Source organism: Numida meleagris, chromosome 1 (assembly GCF_002078875.1).
Source record: "Numida meleagris isolate 19003 breed g44 Domestic line chromosome 1, NumMel1.0, whole genome shotgun sequence".
NCBI lineage: Eukaryota > Metazoa > Chordata > Aves > Galliformes > Numididae > Numida > Numida meleagris.
This window is the reverse complement of record NC_034409.1, coordinates 131,823,095-131,841,676: the sequence shown is the minus strand read 5'-3', so window position 1 is coordinate 131,841,676 and position 18,582 is coordinate 131,823,095. Positions and strand designations below refer to the sequence as shown.

Sequence of the window (18,582 nt, the reverse complement as noted above, 5' to 3'; positions counted from 1 at the left end):
CAAAGTGTCCCCATGTCTTCAAAGTTTAAAGTGAAGTATTAGAAGCAGTATTACTTTACTTCCAATCTTTCATTTCCAAAGCACACAGTTTTCAATGCCACATAGGAAGTGACTGGCACTAATGGTCATTATTGTAATTGATTTTGAAGAGAGAGAGTTCATTTCAGCTATCTAAATGAAGGCAGCCATATATGCAAATTGTTACTGGCAAGATAAGAAATTAATATTAGAAGGATAATTGGCCGTGGCAAATCAAACAAAATTGAGAATGAATATCATATTAATAGTGACATAGTTAAATGAGCAGGGCCTAGCATTTTCTAGCTAATGTGTGTTTCACGAGTTAGCTTAGTTTATCTGCATAATTTCAAGGTTACTGTAATATATCCTCTCCAACTCACTGCTGCATGAGATCACTCAGTTGTACAGTTGCATATTCTGGGCTCAAGATTGAATTAAGTAGATAGAATGTCTTGGGCTGCATCAGAATCAGTACAGATTTCTGTAAAACAAATCCCCACTAAGGTATTATTTTTTGGGGGGAACAACAAAACTCTGCCAGATGAAGCTCCGGAGGATGTGGAATTTTTCTTTTTTCCTCCTTTGCTGAGGGGAAACTGTAACTCCCACGCAGAGGGAGGATGCACCAGCCTGCCTCCCAACTGACTTTGAGTTACGTGATGATTACCACCTCTGCAGTGCAGTTTCACAGCTGCTGGCAACCTGCCATCCTGTTGTCCCCAGAAAAGCCCTGCTACCCCAGGGCTCCTTAGCAGCTGCCAGCCCCATGTGCCCCCATCCACTGTCCTGCCACTCAAGGCACCTTCCCCACTTCCCAAGCATTGGCAATGTGCTGGGTCTCTGAGGGGCTGCACTATGCCTTTTTGGTGGGACACTCCTCTACAGGTGGCTTGCTCAGAAAACACACCTGTGCCTGTTGCTGCAAATACATGGGCTGAGCTACGGGGTGAGGCAGGTGGCCCACGTGGCTGTAGGGACCAGTGGGCTTCAGCAGCAGGAGCAGGCTACAAGCCATGCATGCCTGCAGGGAGAGGGTTGGAAGGTCAGCCTGAAAGGCTGTTTCTGAGGTGCAGGTACAGTGAGGGAAGCCTGACCTCTACAGCTCACTCCTGGATATTCTTAGCTTTTCCCACTGCTGTCAGAGTGAAAAGCTGGTGGAAAATCCCTCTTTCCGTTTTTCCACTCAGGCAGGACTCCTTCCCTTCCCCGCACAGCTGCTGCCGGTCCATCACTACCACCGCCCTTGCCATGAGGTGGGGAGGGCAAACAAGAGCTTTCAGTCAGCAAATACTGCATGAGAGCAGGTCACTCACACACCCTTTGTCGCACTTGGTACAGGTTATGGGCCAGGACATCCCTCATGGACTCCACCTCTGCAGGGGAGAGCCTGTGCTCACGCCAGTTTCTACAGCGCCTGTAAATAAATAAGTTTAAATACAATATTAAGCTGATTAAATGCTCTTGCCATCAAATGAATCATGATCTCCTTTCAGCATTAAAACAGAAGACTGTGAAGAGCCTTTCAGTGAGCAGTGCTGCCACAAAATCATCCAAAGCTGAATGAAATGCAACAGGCTTGACTCCTTCCTGAGCTTTCTCAATACACAAGGGTGGTCAGATATGGCCCAAAGTCTTCACAGAGCTGACAGCAGAAACTCTCTATATCTTGGACTGAGCAAGGAAGGCATTCCAGTTTCCTCCTCTGTTTGAATCTGTTCTTCATCAGGGTCTCACTGTCTGGGCCTTGCTGTCCTGCTGGTTTTAACTCCTCTTCAGCACAGCCTTAAGAAATAAAGCACATCTTAACTAAAGAACCTGAGAGATCTACTCTGTGGCTAGGAGAAATTGTACGGTTTCCTTGGTGTTGAGCCCACTTCTTTATTTGAAATGAAAGAACTACCTAAAAGATAGTAATCTTTGCATTTTTAGCAAACTGGGACAAGAAGCACACAGTCATTTGTAACTGCCTGGCCTTTTCACTAGCAAAACAATAGATGAAGGCTGCTGTGAAACGTTAACTGGATTTACTAAATCAGTCAATCTGTGTGAGAGATAGTGTTCAGCTCAATTCCCAAGAAAAGAAAGGGAAACAGAAAGTCATTATCCAGGATGAACCAGTCTGAGTTCATCTTTTTGTTTCTGTTTTTTTCCTTTCTCAGTTTTCCTTCTTTTCTCTTATTTAAATTTTTATCATAAATCTCTATTCTCAACTAAGTGATATTCTTAAAGTTCTGCCTGCAAATTGTGCAATTAAAGACTGGATTATTATCAATGAACAGTATTGCCAGAGCTTTGTGTAACTGTGTTTTTTACTCCCTCTATAATAAATTCTAACACAAAAGGAAGGTAGATTGAAACTTAATTAAGGATATGCTGTAATCATCTGAAAAATGCTTGAACTCTGCAATCACAGCTAGTTCAACAAGATTACCATAATTTTGTACTATAATCTAATAAGAGAGGGAGAGAAAAGTACTCTTTTTCTGAATTTGACCATAAATCTTATCTTGGCTTCAAGAAATCCCTCCCAACAAACGTATGATGGACACTGATCAATTCTCAGCACCACCACCAACAAACCTAGATATTCACCAGCAGGGAAAACAGACCAACACCACCACCTAATTTCAATCCAGCTAGTGTTTTTGTTTGATTGCTTGGTTAGTTGGTTGCTTGGATAGGTTTTTGCTTGCTTCCAGCTCTCAGGGATAACACTGAGAGGATCCAGTTATGCTTCAAGTTGTGCCAGGGGAGGTTTAGGTTGGATATCAGGAAAAACTTCTTTACAGAAAGGGTTGTTAAGCCTGGAACAGGCTCCCCAGGGAGGTGGTTGAGTCACCATCCCTGAATGTGCATAAAAACCTTTTGTATGTGGTGCTCAGGGACATGATTTAGTGGTGGGTTGTTAAGAGTTAGGATAGTATGGTTAGGTTGCGGTTGGACTTGATGATCTTGAAGGTCTTTTCCAACCTGAGCAATTCTATGATTCTGTCCTACAATTCCAAATTCCCAGGCTTAGGTGAGCGCTTTCAATGCACCTTTCTCCCATATTGACTCTGGCATGTCCCAGGCTGTAGGACATGTACACTACTTTCCACAGCAAGGAATTCAGTCTCTGAGTGGCATCTAGTTGCAGTGTCTTTGGACAACACAGGGACTGAGAACCTAGGGCACAATTGTGAAAGCAAACATAAGCACGGCCCCTGGGGACTAATGGCAATCAGCCTGTTAACTCATACTGGTCTCTAAAACACAGCCTTGGTTCATTTTTGTAAAGCAAATTGAATAACCATAGCCGATACAAATGATGTTGATGTCACAGGGAATAACCTTTCTGATCCTCATTTCTCCCCATGTCTCCACTAGGTCTTTGCACCTTGAAGTGGGAATAAACAGGAGGAAATAATGAGCAGAACTCCAGCAGTAGACATCAGATCATCTCTTTACCTTTCTAGTTGCATACCTGTCCACATGCTAGCACAGAAGAAGTGACCATTCCTAAGTCATTTGAATGCTTATAGCCTATCTCTTAAAGAGAGTTAAATAAATAAAATGTCAGATGTGAATCACCCCTCTTTCTAATGAGTATTTGTAAGGAGTATTTCCCCAAAATGCAACCATACAAACACAGTTTTAATTTTATTTGCTTGGCTGTGCTTTTGTCTTTAAAATGCTTATTTCTAAGGCTGATACTCTCCAAGCCATCATAACATAATGTTCTATTTTCATTTCTCCAATTCGCATTGGAAATGCTTAGTGCATATTGAATACTGACTCCACCTACAGGACTCCCACCCGCATGAATTCAGTATCTGAGCATAGAGCTAATCCACAGCAATAGACATCTGCCTTGATTGAGTATTTCCCCATGTGTCTCTAACACGGCAGAAGTGATGAGAAGTGCTGATAATTTTTCTCACTACCATGGTACTGCAAATACTGCTTTATATGACATAGGGTGGAGTTAGGCTTCAAATTTCTACTTGCTCATGGCCAGATTTTTGTATCCCAACTAAGGACAGACATGGTGTTTAATCAAAGAATTTGCACATGCTTTCATTCAGAAACATTTTAGTCTTAGGTGAGTTTACTTAATTACTCAGGAGAATGGAGATATAAGAACTGCTGCATTAGCTCAGACCACAGATCCAATTAGCTCAGTGTCCTGTCTGCTCCAGTGTTCAGCAAAGGACACCTTGTGAAGAGCAGAGTTGGGAAAACTTGTATTTTCCTGAAACACTCTCATAGCCCCCAAGGACCAGAAAGTTTCCAAGCTACAGGAAAGCTACATCTTTTTTAAAGGTGACATTTTATTTTTAAAAAGGCTATCACAGTAGGAAAAACTGTACATCACGGATTGATGCACAGTAAAATTCAATTACAGCTAAAGAAGAGCAAATCTTAGTCCATCATATCAGCTGTTTATTGTAGAATATTTTTCAACCTAAATGCTTATCTCAGGAGAGAATTTCTGAACTAAGCTGAAGCAATTTGTCTTATTTTCTCTTTCTGTCAAGAAAAGAAGAGGAAAATGGTTTGTTTGCCGTAGACAGTCTACCAACCTTGCACATTTACTCTAGTTTCGGAGCAGTTGAGGGAATACAGCAGACAGAAAGGAGCCTGACAGACACACAATCTCTTTTAATATGATCCATTTGGCAAAGAATGACTTAGAAAGAAAAGTGTTACGCTGCAAGCTGACTTCAGTTTCAAGAAAGTAGATGAATCTTGACACGATCATGTCAGTTTCAAGAGAGATTTTAGTTTACATTCCAGTTGTTACTTGAACTCTTTGGGGTGAGGTGAGAGGAGCATTCAGTAAAGAAGATACGTTGGGCCATGCCAGAGGCTGCTGCAAAATGGAAAGAACATATACCTTGGGAGAACTAGCGTTCATTTAGTGCACTGAGAAAACTAGGAAACCTTACTGACGCAAATTCCTTATTTTCCCTATTGAAAATCCAGAATAATGATCAGAAAGTGTTCTCTGTATCCCCTCCTGTCTTTTTTTCCATTTTCTTGTCTTCTCTGCAAACATGTTCTGGCTAATGCTGGGTACAGAAGAATCAAAATACAGCAAGAAAATTTGAGGGATTGCAATCTGAAGCAATAAAAACTGCAAATGCTAGAAGGAAATTCGTTCTCTTCTGCGTGGAATACTGGAATCAAGACCTTTCCTTTATTCTCTCCTTCACTTCTCTCAGCAGCTGGCACTGATGAGCAAAACCCTTTCACACTTGATTCGTGATTTTTCTTCCAAACACCACTGAAGAAAATCATAGAAAAAAATGTCATTGTTCTTAAAATTTCACTCTGTGCATAAAGAATCAATGTGCAAATATGATGAGTGCCAAAGGGCCAGCCCGAAACAACACCTTCTCTCCTCACTGCTGACTTTTGTAATCCTACCTCTCTGTTAAAAGTCATAAAATTGCTTGGGTAGTTCCTCATTTTTCTCACCTTCCTTCCTGTCTCTACTCTGCAAAGGGTAAAGAATCCCATACTCACTGTAAAGAAGCTGTGGATGATTGTGAAATTTTCATGGCATTCTCAGCCATCTCAATGGCCTGTTTTATCTCCATCTTTTTATACAATGACACAATGCTGGATTTGGGTTGATGCTCCCGAATTAAGATTTTCTTCAAATACTTATTGTCAAACTTCTTAAATCTGTAAAAGAAATGCCAAAATAAAGAGCAGGAAAAGGATTTTTTTAAATTATTTCTGTGGAAATAAGCTGATGTTCATTCAAATGTACACATATATAAATCAGAAGTACAAACTGAATCAAAATTGGAGGCACCTGTGGACTCCTGAGGGACAATTGAACAGCGACCTTTAGGGGGACATTTAGCACAGTTTGCTGGTCCATAAAGATTGTGAAACCCACTGGACAAAAGAAAGAATCAAGCTGCAATCAAAGAAAAAAAAAAAAAAAAGGGTTGGGTATGTGTTTGCATATAACCATGCCACATTTGTAAGAAAAGAATGTGGCCAGTTTCCATGCTTTCGTACAAATGTTGTATTCTAATAGAGCATAACAGCAGCAGCTGCTCTTACAGTAATCCTGGCCTATTCAGCCAGCCACTAATAATGCTCCAAATGCCCCTGTAGTTACAGTATTTTGGGCCCATTATGCTGCTGATAATTTTGAATCCTGACAATTAGAGTGGAGAAAATATATTTCTTTGTATTTTGAATGTCAGAGGAATTGAATGGACCACAAAGTGCTATCTGCACGCATGCTGCAGATTGTAAAATACGTCTAACATATGGCATAATTTGAATGTGAATGTATGTGTGTGGTTTGGAACAGGTATGTCCTTTCAGGCAGATGTTTATCAGAACAGCAGCAGATTCTCTCACAGCTTTCTTTCAAAGGAACAGTTTACCAAGCAAGGTAATTCACTCCACAATGCTAAGAAAAAGCAAGAGAATTTGCATGTTTTTTCTTTTCTTAAAATCTGGTCTTTATACCTTAATAGAAGAGAGAGGTATATAAAAGTTTCCACTGGAATTGGGGCTCTATGTTTTTCTGTGTAACAGAGAGCTACCTGGAGTGTCATCACTTAGGTAATTAATTCTGATACACACGTGCTAGGCATCTTTAAAACTACATAGAAAAAATCTAGTGAATACAATCTTCTTACATTAAATGTTTTCACATACACTGTGCTATTTGAATCTGCTTCTGAACTGAAACACATTTATGAAAAAATTGGACAAAATTATCATAGTTGCATAGATGTGGAGTCTAGAGGAAATAACATTTATTTCTCACTGGAATGTGGAAATGTAGTTATTTCAATGGAATTATTGCCTCAAAAGGGATTTGTTCAGCCTATTGACTGCACAGGCAGTGGTGTGGCCTCAGAGGATAGCCTAAAGCTATCCCTACTTTGAGAACCAAAAAGACATTTTAGCTTCCAGGTCCAGGCACGTGCCCTATCTGCATCCTCATACCCTGTTGGGACAAGAACTGTATGTGAACCAGCTTTCTTTGCACTCCCCCTTGGGGAAACCCAGTCATAATGGAAGCTGCCACATATCCCAGCAGACCCCAATCTAGATTACTGGATTCCAGTGCTGAAAGGTAATCCAAAGGACTGAAGCACAGAAGTCTAAGCACAGCCTAAAAGATAACATTTAGCCCACAGCATCTGAGAGAAAGGAAGATGAGTATGTCCCCACACCTCCATTCACATGCTGAGGTGTTGGCCAGCATGACCATGGAGCGCACTGGGGGAAGAAGGCAGCTCAGAATGCTGGGTTGGTCTCTTCTGAGCAATGCCTGGAAGATCCACAAAGCTTCAAAAAATCACCTCGTCTTGCTCATAGAAGACCTAACACAGGTTCTGTGGTTTCTGAGTAAAGGATAGCTTGAAAGTATCTGCTTGTGCTAACAGATACTTATATCCCACTATTTCCTTCAGTGTTAAATATGTTATATGTTATGTGTGTAAACATGACTGAGTACAAAGACCTATAAGAACAAATGGGTAATTATTATTGAATCTGTACTGACCTACAAGGGGTAATATTTGCCCCTTGGCAGTGAAAAGCAGTGAAACACCACTTCCTATTCTAAATCCAATCTAAATTCTAAAGAAGCACTGCCACAAATAAAAGACTTATGCCAAAGCTGTATACACAGGCTGATGCCTGCAGCATGAGTTTATCTACCATGTTTTTCTTTAAGAAGGTTTCGTTTTCTCCCTGTTTTTGCAGAAGCAATTTAGCAGACAGCATATAGGCATTGCACTCCCAAGAGATAGTGGTTACTCGGGAGTTCACCTTTAAAAAGAGATATTGCACATGTCTCAAATATTTTCACGCTATTTTAGCCTCGTGGGGCATGAGATGGATTTCTTATTCTATTTACCTTTTTTATTTCACATCACGGATGATAGGCTATTTTATTGTAACAGTCTGAGTAAGATATGCTTACTTATCTCTCAGCTGGTAATGACTCCAATGTCCACATATGTCTTCAATACCAGCCTTCAAGTGATCCATCAGCTAGAGAAAAAAAAGTGGCCATTATGAGAAAATAATGTCACCACAAATATGCAACTGTTGACAAAATTTTGAGATTTTTAAATGGGAAGGGTGAATTAATTCTGAAAATATCTAAAAATCAAGGCCAGTATCCTATTATGCCACTGTGACAGGTGCTGTGCTTGGCTGCTGTGTCAATATTTTGATTGAAGTGGCAATTCTGTCAGTCTACCACCATCTTACCATCACCTAGCAAAACACAGACCCACATAAAGGACTGTCCCCAATAGAAAACAATACTGAGCATCCAAACAGCATTATCCTCTTTGTCTACCGTGACCAAAACCTAAATTCTTGGGTTTGTCACTTGTCTCCTCTCCGCATATATGACATCCTTCCGCATGCATGAGGCCAGGTACTCCACACCTTACCTTTTACCCTGAAAATGCAAATCCTCCGATGCTTTTGCATACTGTCATGAGAATGGCTTCACTCTTATCAGAATTTTCAATCATCTTTTTTGTGTTTCCAGGATTATAGAAATAGACAGAAAATGACCAATTCTTGTATACATATAGCCATACATTGTGCTTTTAAACATTAATGTTGTTCAAAGTTAAGTGTAAAGGCTGAAATAGCAAGAATTACGTTCACCTCAAGTTCAAATTAGTTGAGATTTTCTGATTTCACCAATGTCCTTGAATGTGTTTAAGGCACAACATTTTTGTTAATTTCAGGTATATTCCCTACTGTGAAAAAGAAAGCATGTACATATATTTTGTTCAGTGCTACTGTCAGTTTGAGCAGTTTTTTGTTATTTTGTATATTGGTAACTTGAAAGCTAAAGCAAATGTTTGGAAGGGAAAAAGATCATTACTCAGAATAATTTGGAGTGAAATTTGCAGACAAATGGTTCAACTCATTTCAGTTCAGTAAAACTTTATTAAAGACTTTCACGGTGTCAATGTGTTTATAATCAACCAAAGGATGGCAACAAAGGTATCTGACAAATCTAGCTGGAAAGGATGATAAGTGCATTTTATAAATGCTACTTTTATGCATCTTTCCTACCACAGTCACAAGTATCCAGATGTAAGGGAACTGCTATGCTGTGACTGTTATGGTACAAATGTGACATTTACTATGGATGCAAATGAATAATCATGTTTTAAATATTACGCCTAGGATTTCCTCCAAATGTTCTAAAATGCATCCAGTGTTTAAACACCCTTTCTCTTATTCTTTTTAGGGTACCAGCTACTGACATAAAAAACTTACTCGCATGTGAATTTCTTCATTGATGGACTCCTTCTTGTTGGTCTTTTTAACATCCAGGTATCTGACCAATGGTCCAATTGTGATTCCCTGCATTTGAAACAATGCAATGAAATGTTAATAAACTTTCGTCCCAAAAAAGAGAGAAAGCAAGCAAATGGATTTCATTTTCATTCAGAAATTTTGAGTTAAACCAGAAAAGGATTAAAACTTAAAAAATTAATATATATATACAGCTATTTTTTTAATCAAGGTTGTATTTAGCAAGGCATTTTAACTATTTAAGATAACTGACTCATTGCCAACTTTCACAAAAAACCTTCACTTGAACAAAAATGTTGTCTTTGTGAAGGCCCTACAATCTTGAAACCTTTTATTTCAATATTTTCAAAACTAATTCTTTTTTAAATGTAGAAACCATTTTCAGCTGCTCCCAGTTCCCTACTGCACTGCTAGAGAACCTAGCATTTAAAAAGGGAAACAGAAACAAAACTGGTTTAATGAAACATTCTGATGGGATCTAAGCACCTGATGGGATCTAAGTGATCTAACCACACGTGTGTAGTGTCTCATGGACTCCCTAAAGTATCTGGGGTCTTTGTATGGGAAAGAAAGAGCATGGGACATCTAGAAGATCCAATTCCTCCTTGCAGGGCACAGTAAGCAAAGTGGAATAACCTAGTCACTTCGGTTATGTGAAAACAACTCATTAAGAAATACAGTTACCTGGATGAACACAGTAAAATATATAACTACAAGTGTAGCAGTAATGAACAAATTTTTTCTTGGGAAGAGTTTTGCTGGAAGCAAGAATGCAAGAGAAAAGCTGCTGGCTCCTCGAAGACCACTGTAGGAAATAATGAGTTGGTCTTTGAAGGTGAAGGGGTATGTTCGGAACTTGTTACTAATGTAGAAGAGGGCAAATACACCTAAAAAGGTCAAAAAACAAACAGCAACAGAAACAAACAAACAAAAAAACATTATTATTAGGCAAGCAGAAAAAGACAATATTTAAAGCAAAACAACATCTTGTCCCAGGCAGCTGTTGACAGACATTTCTATTGATTTTTCGTTCTTGTAACTTTGACTAACTGTTGAATCTGCCTTATGCAAAAAAATATCTTAGAAAAAGAGTATATTTACTAAATGCTTCAAGTTTTAAATGTACTTACGGGTTTTGAAGTGAGATTAGGGGAAAAGATTTACTTCCTATATTTATGTTGCACAGTTCTTCTCTGAAATGCTCTGGAAAAGAGGTAAACCACTAGAAAATAATTTTTCCTGTGCCTTTCTTTGCAGTGTTTCTTACTTTTTGCACATGATCTGCCCAAAGTGTTTGAACAGTTCTTTATTAACATGTCCTGTGGACAGGTTTACTGAAAGGCAGAAAGTAATAGCATTTTAATTTTGAATTCTCTAGTTTATTGTCTCTGTAATTCTCTGTTTATTTCTCAGCTTTCATTTCCCTGTTAATAAGAAGTTAAAATAAATCAGACAGTCTGTGTCTGTGTAAGGACTGCAGTTCTTGCTTTGTAGAGTACACTTAGTTAATTGCTTGAATTTCTCTTATCTTTATCATAACACACGTATCTTATGATTTTGTGTAAACTGTTACACTGCAAAAATAAATGGTGAATATTGGGCAGATAAACCTAATACACTATGCTAGACATCAACTACTCAGACTGAAACTGCGTTATGGAGGTGTCACCTTTGGGCCAATTCTTTTTACCTTATTCAAGCTACAGAGAAAATGATGCAGTCATTTTAGCAAGCAAGTTCAGGATAAATATTTTGGCCTTCCTCAGGAAAGCTTTAGCACTCACCTTGGTGTCTGAGACAAACGTGGCAGCAAAGTGACTTTTGTATTACAAAAGCAGTTTTTCTGTCTTTATCAGAAAGATATTCCTATACGGTCTCCAAAATTAAGCCTTTAAAAACTTACAGACTATGCTTAGTCCAGGATTAGCAAGAAAATATTTAATTATCGCCTCCTTGCTGTCAACCCACAAAAGTCATGTCACCGCTATTGTTGAGTACTTATGTCATCACTATATAACAGAGCTGTTCTCACGCACATATTTGCATCTTCATAGGTCTTCCTCTTTTTCCTCTAGTTAAATGCCTTCCTCTAGGAAGGCAAAGATCTTGAAGGCAAATATCTTGAAACTTCTATAAACTTTGAGGGTCAAACCAATATCTTCTTCCTGCTCTGTTTTTATGTTTGACTTAGGGATGAACTACCTGAGAGTTTTATGAAATATCATCTGAACATCAGTTCTTCAATGCAAACACTTAGTTGGTCCCAGACTCAGAGTACCATAGGTTGGAAGTGAACTTCGAAGGTCATCTAGTTCAAACTCCTACTCAAAGTACATCTAATCAGATCAGGTTGTTCAGAGTTCCAATCAAGTCTTGAATACCCTCAAGGACCTTCAAGGACTGAGAACTGTGCTGCATTTCTAATAATGGAGCACTCTTATATTAAGAAATGAGTTCCTACTCTCCAGTTAGAATTTTCATTGCTCCAGCTTGTGTCGGTTGAGTCTTATCCAATTGGGGTGCAATCCTCTGACCTAGTACTTGTAGTCATCAATTGGGTCTCCCCCAAGCTACCTATTCTTCAGGCTGAGCAGACCCAGCTCTTTCAGACTCTCCTTGTATGTCCAGTGCTCACCAGTCTGGCAGCCTCCACTGCACTTACTCCAGGACCTCCTTTACTGGGGAGTCCATGACTGAGCGCAGCACTCCAGACACAACAGATACTCTTACCATTGCTGAATAGAGGGGAAGAAACACTTCCATGGACCTATCGGCTACACGCTCGCTAGTAAGTGTAGGATGCAGTTGGCCCTCTTCATCACAAAGGCACACTTCTGACTTTTGTTCAGCCTGCTGTCTACCTAGCCAGGTCCTTCTCTGCAAAGCTGCTTCCAGCCTGTGCTAGTGTTTGCAACCAAGATGCCAATACCTACATTCACTTTTCCTGAGCTTTTTGAGCTTTCTTTCTGCCCTTTTCTCCAGTCTGTTCAGTTCCCATTGAATATGAGCCTTGCCGTCCATGATACTGACTGCTTCCCTCAGCTTGGTGTCAGCTGCACACTTGCTGAGTGTACGCTCTACTCCATTCTCCAGGTCATTAATGAAAACTATGCTGATCTCTCCACTGAGCCCTGAGGGATGCCACTAGAATCATAGAATAATAGAATCACAGAATGGTTTGGGTTGGAAGGGACCTTTAAGATCATCTAGTTCCAACCCCCCTGCTATAGGCAGGGACACCTCCCACTAGACCAGGTTGCTCAAAGTCCCATCCAGCCTGGCCTTGAATGCCTCCAGGGAGGGGGCATCCACAATCTTGCTGCGCAACCTGTTCCAGTGTCTCACCACCCTCACAGTAAAGAATGTCTTCCTAATATCAAGTCTAAGTCTAACCTCTTTCAGTTTAAAACAATTTTCCCTTGTCCTGTTGCCACATGCCCTTCTAAAAGTCCCTCCCTAGCTTTCCTGTAGGCCCACTTCAAATACTTGAAGGCAGTTATAAGGTCTTTCTGGTGCCTTCTCTTCTCCAGGCTGAAAAGCCTCAATTCTCAGCCTGTTGCTGTAGGGGAGGTGCTCCAGCCCTCTGATCATCTTCATGGCCCTCCTCTGGAGCTGCTCCAACAGCTTTATGTCCTTCTTGTGCTGGGGGCCCCAGAACTGGACACAATACCCCAGGTGGGTTCTCATGAGAGCAGAGATGAGGGGCAGAATCACCTCCCTTGACCTGCTGGTCACACTTCTCTTGATGCAACTCCAGGATACGGTTGGCCTTCTGGGCTGCAAGCCCACATTGCCATCTCATATTGAGTCTTTCATCAACAGACACCCCCAAGTCCTTCTCCTCAGGGCTGCTCTCAAGCCATTCTCCATCCAGCCCGTATTTGTGGTTGGGATTGCCCTGGCTCAGGTGCAGGACCTTGCACTTGGCCTTCCTGAACTTCATGAAATTGGCATGGGCCCACCTCTCAAGCCTGTCCAGATCCCTATAGCATCCCTTCCCTATAGCACGTCAACTGCACCACTCAGCTACTTGCCATCAGCTAGACTTTGCACTACTGATCACACCACTTTGAGCCCAGCAGTCCAAGCCAGTTCACTGCCAGATTCAACATCTACTTCAAAAGACCATAATCTGCTCACAAAAGTCCAGAGTTGTAATCCTGCTGTTTGTCTGCTAGCTCACTCCTCTTAAGATCTTATCCTTCACAGTCTCATGGACACTGCAGTCAGAGCTGCCCTTGATCTTCACATCTTCAGATCTTCCTTCCTTCTATGTGAGTAGAAGAGAAGAAAAAGCATATTTCGTGGTTGTTTCATTGACCAACTGCATCAAGAAATTTTCTTCAATATTTTTCAGAAAACTCCTGGATAGCCATATTGCCCTTCCTACAGATACTGGCATAGTCAAAGTCTCCCATGAGTATCAGGGCCTGTAACACTTTCTCCAGTGCATATAGAATGCTTTGTCCGTCCCCTTTTCTAGATCAGAAGATCTGCAGTAGACAGCTATTAAAACATCAGGAGTACTAGTCTCTCTGATCCACTGGTCCTCTGATCATTGTGCACAGACTCTCTGTTGGCTCCTCACCTTTGCCAAGGGAAAGCTCTATACATTCAACCTGTACCTTTACAAAGAGCACAATTCATCCTCCTTGTCTTTCTCAGCTTTTCAAAGTTTCTGCTGGCCCATTCTGGTCAACAGAAGAAGATGAGAAATGGTGTCCCACAGCTATTATGACATCCCCTAGGAAATCCTCTGACCATGCTGGAGGGACATAGCCTCATAGATGAGGAAGTAGGAGACATTTGTAGGAACGGGAAAATACTGTGTGTAGAAACTGAATAATTTCAAAGGCACTATTTTCTAGTTGTTTAAAGCTTCAGAGAGTGTCTGGATCATTAGGATAGTGTGGATCACAAGCTTGTGCGGTGGTATCAACTTGAGAAGAAGCAGCTGGAAATCTGCCTGGCAGAAAAAGATCTAGGGGTGCTGATCAGAGGCTGGCTGAACACAAGCCAGCAGAGTGCCCAGGTGGCCTCTCTGTAGCATAAGAAAGGAATTATAGATAGTCCTGTCATCTATCAACACTTGTTTTCACCTTCCGTCTTTTTAAACGCCTCAGGCATTCCTGGCTCTGGTCCTTTAATGTTATGGACCCAGGACCAGAACTGTGCTGATGTACATTGTGCTAATTCTGTAATTAGTAAGTTAATTACACAACATGATGAAAATATTATGAAGCCCACTTACCCACGGGCATATAATCAACTAAGATGTCTGCTTCTATATAGGCATAATCATGGTAATGTTTCAATTTTGCTTAACATTTTCTGTTCTTACCTAATTGTATAGTCTGTGCTTGAAAACTGGCATTAGGATTTGTTTGATATTTTTCCTTCTTTTTCTGCACAAGTGGATTTGTGAAATGATGTTGTCTGTATTGCACGCCTAGTAAATTCATTATTAAACTGGTTATACCAGTCTGCACAGGCTTTTCTAACATACTTTTGCACCAAAAGGTTTCTCTCAGAGATGCAGACCAGGTTGTCCGCAAAAGCTGACTTACTCAGTGTCCGCCAAATGAGGCAGAAAAGCAGAGTGAAGCAAATGAAAGCCCAGTTCCACTCATGATTTTTCCCTACTGTAGACACTCCCATGAAAACAAAGATCAGGGTCTCGCTGACGCTGCTCAACATCTTCATGAAGTATTTTATTGTTGTGTAGGAATTCTGGGAAACGTTCTCCTCCACGTATTTTTTCATAGTCACTGCACATGCTGTCATCCTGTAGGAGGTAAAATATCAGAGATCAGCCACAAACTGTTTTTGTTGTTGTTTGTTTTTGATTTAAGAACAACTTGAGACTTCATTTATACTTTTCACTACCAAATTTTAACCTTCCTAGTATCACGTAGCATTTTACTTCTTCAATAATGCTAGCTACTTCAGTTAAGTAAAATAACTTCATTCAGCTTTATGAATTCATTTTGTATACAGGAAAAAGGAAGCAAATCAGTCAGCCTCCCTTGAGGGGAAATGAGGATATCACATTCCCGTTCAAAGTCCTTTTTATTCTGAACGCATAACGCACAACCACCAAGCATCAAATATTTGAGTCTCAAACAAAGGGCAGTCAATTTTGTACCAGGCTGTGGATGTATTAATTAGAGGGACATAACCTGCCTCTGAGTAATCTTTGCCTTGAGGTGCTGGTGGGAGAACATGGCTGTAGTTCTATGCAGGGACCAAACACTTCAGTGGCTCCTTGCCAGCTGCTTGACAGATCAGCAGGACCAGGACAAGCTTCAGAAATTCTCCTCCCACAGAAGCCCACTGCTGCACAGCAGGGGAAAATTTAATTACCCTACAGATATGTCCTTCAATCCTCTTAGTTACTCATGGTGTGAGAAATGCTTTCAAGGAAGGAAAGGAAATTTTTTTCCACCTCTTTAGTCCTTGTTAGTCAAGCTAGAGCCAGCTTCGGAGGTATCAGCCATGACCCAACACAGATACTTGTCGTATTCATGCTGAGCAGTAGTCTTCAAGCAGCACTACTGAATATGGTTTCTTCTTTCCTCCTTCATTTTCTACAGTTGTAGATATTAGATAGATTCAGTGCTAGGCTAATAATATATTCCATTACCTATCTAGTTTCTGTTGATACTATTTAGTCTTTGGGGGCTTCTTGGGATGATATTTTTCCAAGCTTGTAATTCGGAGAATACTGACTGCTCATTAAATAAACCTACATCTAGTTTCTGTTCTTTTAATTTCTCTTGAGGAAATCTCAAGGGTATTCTGGTAGAACTGAGACATTTAGCAGGTCTAAGGACATTCTAAGACAATGCCATTAGGCATTAAATTTTAATACTGTTGACTTTCAGAGGCACATGCATAATCAACTTTCATGGTACAAGTGAAAAATGAATGAATTCCTCAATAATTTAGAAGGGTGACAATAAGTTCCCATCCCTAAAACAAGCAGTAATTTCCTTAATGAAGCAGTAGGAATAAAAAATCCCAATTATATTAACATTTTTTATTACTAATAATTTCAGTACCTTAACAAAAATAAGAAGTAAGAGAATAAAGAGCTATGTAGTCTAACACAATGATTAGGCAAGGAAGCAGTATTCTGGGCAGTGCAAGTCAGAAAAGGCCCATGTGATATTAGTGCTCACTATGTAGTAGGTCTAACATTGCTCATCTAAAGTCACCAGTTACCTCAGAGCAAAGGTGTTGAAGATGCAAAACAGAGCCCAAGACTCAACTTCTTTGTCTGATAGCTTAGGGAAACATAATTCCTATCTAAATACTTGTTTAGTGTGGTTAAATATTCTCATCTATCTTCCCAGAGCAATCCTGTAAAGGTTGGCTTTACAAACCCAGTTGTTCTCTGAAGCTAACCAAACCTGAGTTTGACAGGTAGAGATGAGGAGATGTAACTGTCTCAACATCAACAGCTACATCATTTTGTTTATTAGCTATGTCAACTGGCTTGTCCCCAACAAAGGGAGCACCCTTCTGGAGATTCCTCTCCTCCAAGAGCACCAAAGCCCACTAAGGCTCCACTGGCACATGAGCTTAAAACCACCTACCAGCCAATCACTGAGCTCCATGGCATCTCACAGCACTAGCTACAGGATTTGCCACCTTGCCAAGTGACCTTTTATTTACACTTCACTCTGCTGAAGAGTTGTTAGGTGCAGGATCTTTCAAATGTCCTTACCAGCAGTTCCATCCTAATGTCTCTCCCTTTTACCCCCTATTCCTTTCTCTTCTTCCAGTGATGCTATTCAAACCTAGTGTAATTCCAATAAATCATGTTAGAACTCATGTTCACAACTGTATACAAGAGCAATTACTCTGACATTCCTAATTTTTTAAATCTCCACACTCATTACTTTTCATAGCTACTGTTATCCAGTGGTGAATGCTTAGCAGTAAAGGCACATACAGAAGCCTGTTATCAAACCATTCTCTCACAGAACTGGTTCTACCGGAGATTGACTGTTCCCTCATGCCCTGAGGAACAGAAAACTGTCAGCTGGTGGCAACACCAGACATCATATGCACAGTTTGCAAGATTTTTTTCCAGTGGGCAAAAATCCAAAAAATTGTCAGCACAGATATCTACTCCACAGCAGTACATCTCTGCCTACGCTGAGTGTAGGCTTGCTTCTCCTAATTATCACTGCAATTATAGATCCCTTAAAAGCTGTTTACTGACAATTTGTAGACCAGGGACTGAAAATGCTGGTATTACCTCAATCTCAAGCAAACCATCTCCACAAAACATTGTCCCTTCCCTCAAGAGAGCATCTGAAAAGCCATAAGGGATACTCACGCCAAGATTCCTGAGATGTAAAGGATTTCAGCACACAAGTATGACAGGTAGCTGAACATGAAGACCAGCAGAGGTTCGATAGCAGAGACGTTGTGGGTGAATCGAGTCATGAGGGCTGAAACAAATCCGAAGACAATGCCAAACAGCATGCCACCCAGCCCCACTACGAAGAAGCGAGCAAAGCCAGCGAGGACATCAATGGATTCAATCTCTTCGTACCTGTGCATCTGGGTGAAGGCGATGAAGATGTTGTATAACACCTGTGTGCGAAATGAGGAGTTAGCAGTCAGATGTCTTTCTGAAACTTGCACTTACTCATTTGATACATATATCTATGTACATATGTGTGCCAGATATTACTTCAGGAAGACCAGCAGAGTAATATTTGAACTCTCATCTGGCTCATAACACATCCCAAATTAGGTGCTTTCCAAGTGTTCAGAAAGTGGCAAAAAAATGGAGGGTAGGTAGATGGTAATGTAAAAAGAGTAAAACTGTCAGGGATCCAATGCAATTGATGAAAAATACTGAAATATTAGTAACAAAATAATAATAATAAAAAAATGCTTAAAAATACTCATGCTTTTTTGTTTTTGTACCAGATGTTCAAAGCCCAGCTGGGTACCTTACCAAGACCACATGCACTCTCACATTCTCTTTCTGACTCATGATGGGGCAGGGCAGAAACTGCAAAATGCAATTCTTACATAAATCCTGTTTAGCTAGTCTGTATGATCTGTAAATTGAGCACATTTCATTGGGTGGACTCTGAAATATCAAATGTTCTTCAGTAGTGCTTGATGCATAAACATCATCTAACATCACATCTGCAATGGGAAAGGAAGAAGGAGAGGGGAAGGGAAGGGAAGGGAAGGGAAGGGAAGGGAAGGGAAGGGAAG

The 18,582-nt window shown here is 40.5% G+C and overlaps 1 protein-coding gene across 3 annotated transcripts in view; it reads right to left on the bottom strand.

Annotated features, from left to right (window-relative positions):
* Positions 1-18,582, bottom strand: part of LOC110406847 (sodium/hydrogen exchanger 4-like) — a 35,176-nt gene that overhangs the window by 8,309 nt on the left and 8,285 nt on the right. For 2 of the 3 annotated variants that reach the window (XM_021413856.1, XM_021413864.1), the window contains exons 3-9: positions 17,684-17,943; positions 14,904-15,121; positions 10,021-10,223; positions 9,298-9,384; positions 7,970-8,040; positions 5,530-5,691; positions 1,339-1,435 (exon numbers count right to left, since the gene is read on the bottom strand). In XM_021413856.1, coding sequence (XP_021269531.1) covers positions 1,339-1,435; positions 5,530-5,691; positions 7,970-8,040; positions 9,298-9,384; positions 10,021-10,223; positions 14,904-15,121; positions 17,684-17,943 — 1,098 coding nt within the window. Of the gene's footprint in view, positions 1-1,338; positions 1,436-2,888; positions 5,288-5,529; positions 5,692-7,969; positions 8,041-9,297; positions 9,385-10,020; positions 10,224-14,903; positions 15,122-17,683; positions 17,944-18,582 lie in introns of those variants that run through there. The other variant, XM_021413873.1, reaches the window with a different exon arrangement.